At 35.7% G+C, this 6,000-nt stretch overlaps 1 protein-coding gene across 1 annotated transcript in view; it reads right to left on the reverse strand.

Annotated features, from left to right (window-relative positions):
• The window catches only part of gipc2 (GIPC PDZ domain containing family, member 2), a 35,959-nt gene extending 33,946 nt beyond the window's left edge, over window positions 1-2,013 (reverse strand). The window contains exon 1 of the mRNA XM_007567398.2: window positions 1,352-2,013. Coding sequence (XP_007567460.1) covers window positions 1,352-1,627 — 276 coding nt within the window. The 5' untranslated portion in view covers window positions 1,628-2,013. The remainder of the gene's footprint in view (window positions 1-1,351) is intronic.
• Between the last annotated feature and the right edge of the window lie 3,987 nt (window positions 2,014-6,000).

Consider the following 6,000-nt stretch of genomic DNA (forward strand, 5'->3'; position numbering starts at 1 on the left):
TTTATATTTCAGGTGTGAAATCCTTTGTGAAAAGGTAACAAGATGTTGAGGAAGTTTTTTTTTAATCAAGTAGCAACAGAATCTAAATTAGAATTTCAAAAATTATAAATACATTAAGGATAATTATTTAAAACCTAATCAGAAAAAATTGTAAAGCTTTCTAGAAAAAAAGCATTGTAAGAAAGCTTTGTGTACTTTCTGTAACTCCACCTTCAACACTTGAACGCAGCAAAAAGCAAGTGATTTTTTTTCTTCTGTGTTTTTAGCTTAGGTTGGCTCAAATATTAATTACTGAAACAATCAAGTGTAATGAACATTTACCACGATAGAAAGTGCAGCAGGTTTCCAGATAGAGGCAGTATCAACAGAAATAAAATTATTCCAAGATTCTCCCCATTTATGTATCAAAAGCTTAAAAAAATTAGATGAAAAAAACATGCCTGAAAGCTGAAAAAGTAGGTGTTCTCAAGATTTGGCACATTTAATAAATGCACAAATCAATCTGTAAGAGATAGAATCAGCCATTGTTTTGTTAGTTGGTCAGACCAAGAAGCAAACAAAGATTGTTATTGACCAGGAACAGCTTCAATCAATGTTTATTCAATAAATAATGGGGAATATTGTTTTTTTTCCCTTTTCTATCTCTGCCCAAGGTTGATAAACTGAAACCAGGCCTGTATTGATCAGTGATTATTGGATTGGTGCATCACAAGTTGAAAACAAAAGTACTGCTTCAGGTGATGGAGGTAATAATTAATGTAACAGCATATATATGCAGTGACTAGTTACATTTACTGGAGTCATTTCTGGGGTGTGGGGGCGGAGTACTTTTAGGAGTATTTTTACTATGTTGTACTTTTTATTTTTACTTGAGTAATTTCATTATGAAGCATTTCTACTCTTATTTGAGTAACATTTCTGAATTCTCTACCCACTGAACGAAAAACAAACATGGTTTAACCAAAAATTTACCAGACACAGACCTACCGTTTTTGTTAACATTTCATACGTTTTTTTAATGAAAGAAACTGATTTGGGAAAAAAATTATTTTGCCTGATTTTGTTACTTATATCTATTATTGTCATTTTCGTCCTTAAAATACCTAAATATCCACTTATATTCTGGATGGTCTGTATGTAATTTTTAAATATTAAATTACCGTCAATCACTCAGCACTTGAGTAGACTTTTTACTCTTGAGTAATTTCTTGGACGACTACTTTTAACTTTTACCGTAGTTGGAAAAACAAGTTGAAGTCGTGCTACTCTTATTTGAATACAATTATAGGAACTCTGCCCACCTCGCACTACAGGTGAGTTTTTTATCAGTAGTAATATTATTATTACTTACATCAGGAGGGCTGATATTGAACGCCTCTGCTATCTTGGCGTAGAGCTCCTTGACGTTGGTGAATCCCTCGATCCTCCCGGTGGGGCTGCCGTGCGCTAGCTGCGTGTGGAACACCAGCTTGGGCCGCAAGCTGGCAGGTGGAGGTGGGAGCCCCGCTCCGTTCACGGCGGATTTACCCAGGCTCCCAGCACCTGCGTGTCCGCCGCTCAACTCCTCGTTTTCGACCAAGTGCTCCTTCGTCGCCTTGTTTTTCTTCTTCCACGGTCCGTACGGCATGTTTCTGTCGTCGCTTCGAGCCGCTCCGTTTGAAAGACACCGAAGATGAGGCTGACCTGTTGAGTTCAGAGCCCAACGGTCGGGTTCGTCCTTATTTACTTCCTCCTCGGTGTCCTCCTTCCTCTCTTCCTTCCGCCAACGCTTGTTTTCCCTCTCCTCACCTGCGCGCAGTCAAGTTCTGACTTCTGCTCTTTTCTTTTCTTTTTCTCTTTAAACTTGAAAATAACTCACACGAAATCTCCACAGGTAAGATAAACCCTGACTGAACCTGCGGACTGCTGCCCAGTCCTCGGCCAACAATAGCTCCTCTGTTTGTGTGTCAGCGTGTTGTGGGACGCAGGCGCAGTGGGAAGAGCTCAGGATCAGCAAAGGCACCTGTGCGCCACAACAGGGACTGGATCCGCCTCAAAACAATTAGTTTACCTTTAACAATGAAACACAAAGAGAACAAACACTTTTACATTGAGTTCTAAGAGAATATAACCACAAAAACACTCATTTATATTTATATTTCTGTTATTGATTTTCACAAGTGGGTAGAGAACCCAAAAATTGTTCTAAAGTAAGAGTGGCAATACATCAGTAAAAGTATAAAGTAGCTGTCCAAGAAATTACTAAAGTAAGACAAAGAAAAAGTATTTGGTGAGAAGTCTACTCAAGAACTGAATAACTGATCAATTTATTAATCATTTAATATTTAAAAATTATACAATGAGATGGTCCAACATGCCATATTAAGTGGAAATTTTGTTATTTTAAGGATGAAAATGACAATAATTCATAAAAGTAACCAAACACAACAAAATCATGGCAAAGGAAAATGTTTAAAAATCAGTTTCTGTCAATAAAAAACATATGAAACTTTATCAAAAACTGCAGTTGTGTGTCTGTGTCTGGTGAATTCTGGGTTAAAATATGTTTGTTTTTCATTCACTGGGTAGAAAAATCAAGAAATTTCACTTAAGTAAGAGTAGAAATGCTTTCTAATAAAATTACTCAAGTAAAAGTAAAAACTGCAGAGTAGTAATAATACTCCTAAAAGTATTTTTTTTCCAAAGAAGTTACTCAAGTAAATGCAATTAAGTATGTGTAACTACCCAACTCTGTTGATTTTGATAAGTTCCTTCAATTTATTTTCTATTTATTCAATTTAAATCAAAAATATGTATCCCAACGGGAAATTAAATATTATATTTCACTTAATCCAAGTATCGTAGACTATGATGTAAACAAAAAGATTCTCTTCTAGTAGTCAGTCTTGCAACAAATCTGCAGAGGCCTCTGACTGAAGACTGTTGTATGACAGTCTTGTATCTGTTGACATGCTTACAGCTCAATATCTGGACAGTAGAGATCTTATTTCTCAGTAACATGTCCTCGATGACACAGTCAGTTGCTGCTAATCTACCTCCTTTCCTTTTGCTGCTCCATTTTAAATTTTTGTCAGGCCAAAGGAGAGAAATATTGAAGTCGGGGATATATCCATTATGGTCAAGCCTCCTTTTCAACTCTTCTAAGATTTTGGGTAATAGTTCAAAGTATTTTTTGAGCTTTACAGATGCTGGTCAGCTGCTTCCAGTTGCCACAGTAACAGATCATAACAACTGTCTGAAAGTAAAAATGTGAGAGCAAAAATCCTTCCAACATCAAAGCATCCAAAAGCAGAGAGAATAAGTATCCAAATATGCAATGGATCAACCAAAAAAAGAAAAGAAATCATGAATAAAGTAAACAAAAAAGAGGTGCCTTTCAGTAAATTGTCATAAAGTTAATTTATGTCAGTAATCAAATTCAAAAACTTTAATTTATACAGATGCATTCCAAACAGAGTAATATACAGCATTTCGAGTGTTTATTTCTGTTAATTTCGTTGATTACGGTTTCCAACTTACTGAAAACCCCAAACTGTACTGCTTAAAAAATATCAAAACAAACTGGACAGATATAAAAATTATTTTAATGAAGATGTGTTACATTATGATCCACACAAATATAGAGAAGGCTGCTGCCTTGATAGGTGTCCAGTAGATAGTTGACTACTTTTTTAAAAGATGATTATTTAAAGTGAAGACTGAGCACATTTATGAAAGGTTGAGTGGAAGGAAAAAGTGCTTTAAATAAAGCTGCGCAAAGAGCTGAAATTTTGATAAGTGGATAAAATTATAGTTTTTTTGAGTTAGAAGTACATTTTCCATTTAGAAATCAAGATACCAGAATATGAGGAAGAATCAAAGCTGCCTGAGGTCCAGTATGGCGTTTCTATAGTCAGTAGTGGTGTTTTTGTTGTAAAGTAGAGTTATTCAGAACAAGAAGTTGAAATTCTTCAGCCACTGAAACACAGAGATTAAATTTGTTTCCATGGGACAAAAAAACAAACAAAATCAGCCAACAGATTGACTACATTTAGGAAGGAATGCAGCATCATTGTTTGATGTTTATACCTAAATACGGCCATGTGACCCAGATTATTACCAAAACAATAAATTTCCAGATACAAACAGCTGAAAACAAGGAGCTGAAAGTGGCTGATGTCCTTGATTAAAGGGAACTGGGACAGGAAACCTATTAGGATGTTTCCTTTGAAGGTTTTACTGAAACTTTCCACTGTGGAGAAAACCACGGAAACAGACCGAGAAATCCCTCTAAATCAGGGGTGTTCAAAGTGTGGCTGCTGGGCCATTTTTAGCCCCTGAAATGATTTTGATGGGCCCACTGACTACAAGTCAAGAACAGTAAAAATTAGGCCAACAAAACAGAAAACAAATGACAACCCCCAAAATTTGGAAATTGTCTGTTTTTCTTTTAATAAGGGGACAGTCCGAAGCTTTTTTATATTTTGGATCTTTACTTTTATGAAAAATATTTTTTTTCATATTGTTGAAATTATCACTATGTTGTGATGGTATCATATGAGACAGATAATATGCACTCTTCTGCTTTCTCCCACTGCTCCCAGTGCTAACTGGAAACAAGCAATCAGAGCCAGAAGGAGGGCTTCAGTGCTGTCAATTACCCTCCCCCTGGCTCTCTGCACTATAGCTGGGTCACCACAACAGAGACTGCCATGAATGCTAAGGTAGTTAGCATGGTGACCAATAACAGGAAATAAAATGTTTTTCTGCCATTAGGACATTTAGCAGCACCTTCATGAGATTGACTGACAGCGCTAAGACCCTCCTCTTGCTCCGATTGGTTGTTTTTGACAAAGAGCGGTGCATTTCTTCAGAAGACTATAGTAGCTCAGGGAGATGAAGGAGATCGATCTTTTCATAGATTATCTGTCACAAAACGGTGATAGTTTTGACAAATATGTAAAAAAATATATTTTTTATGAACATTTCACACTGTAGTTTAAGATTTAGTAAAAAAAATGTGTTCATTATCAAACTTTAAATCCATCAAAGAAACAAAAAATCTGAATAAATAAATGTTTGCATTTTAAATGTAATGAATTTTGTGGCCTGCCAGTACTTTAAATTTGCCAGGTTTGGACATGACTGCGCATGTGAAACACTCCAAGGAGAGGCTGAGAAGTGTTGCCACAGTTGACACAAACTGAAAAGTGGTGATCCCAATTTCCAATTAGCTTTGTCCTGTTGGACGCAGTGATTTTATAAAGAGAGGATTACCAGCTGGAAAGCTCCCACGCTGAGCAGGTGTGTTTACTCTGCAGCCTCCCTTGGCTGGTTGTGACTCAACGTTTGCACAAATCTCCAACACATGCTGATCCACTCACAAAGTACTTTAAAGACAGATGCACGAGTGGATACAAATATTTGCAAATATCAAATATCTATAGAAAGATAGATTGAAACAATCAATCATGATTAATCGATTGTCGAAATAATCGTCAACTAATTTAGAAATCAATTCATTGCTAATTGGAATGCAGACTCAGAAAATGTCCTTTTGCTGAAGAACAGCATTCTTAGAGAAGTAATTAAGCCAGAACTGACAAAAAATATATACATTTTGCACTTAAAACGAAGAAAACTTTTCTTTGTTTGTAAATATCTTCTAGTAAGAATCAACTGGCATAGTTTTAGCTTCACCAAAATGTCTTTTTTCCTATTTAAAAAAGGAATTTCATTATTTGATTTTATCTTTTAATGAATTTCTAATATTTTATAAAATAGGCTTATGTGCTTAAATGAAAAATATGTTGAATTTGCCAATTTTTTTTATTATTTGACTAAAATAATCGTTAATTTCAGACCAGATAAATAAATAGATGGACAGATAGGTAGACGTATAATGAGTGAAGTGGCACCCCCTACTGGTAAAACATTAATGCCCCCGGTGTTGGCATTAGCAGCTGAACATGAGCAGCTGACACCAGGACAGCTATATATAAACACTCATTATAAAGTACA

Source organism: Poecilia formosa, unplaced genomic scaffold, assembly GCF_000485575.1.
Source record: "Poecilia formosa unplaced genomic scaffold, Poecilia_formosa-5.1.2 Scaffold208, whole genome shotgun sequence".
NCBI lineage: Eukaryota > Metazoa > Chordata > Actinopteri > Cyprinodontiformes > Poeciliidae > Poecilia > Poecilia formosa.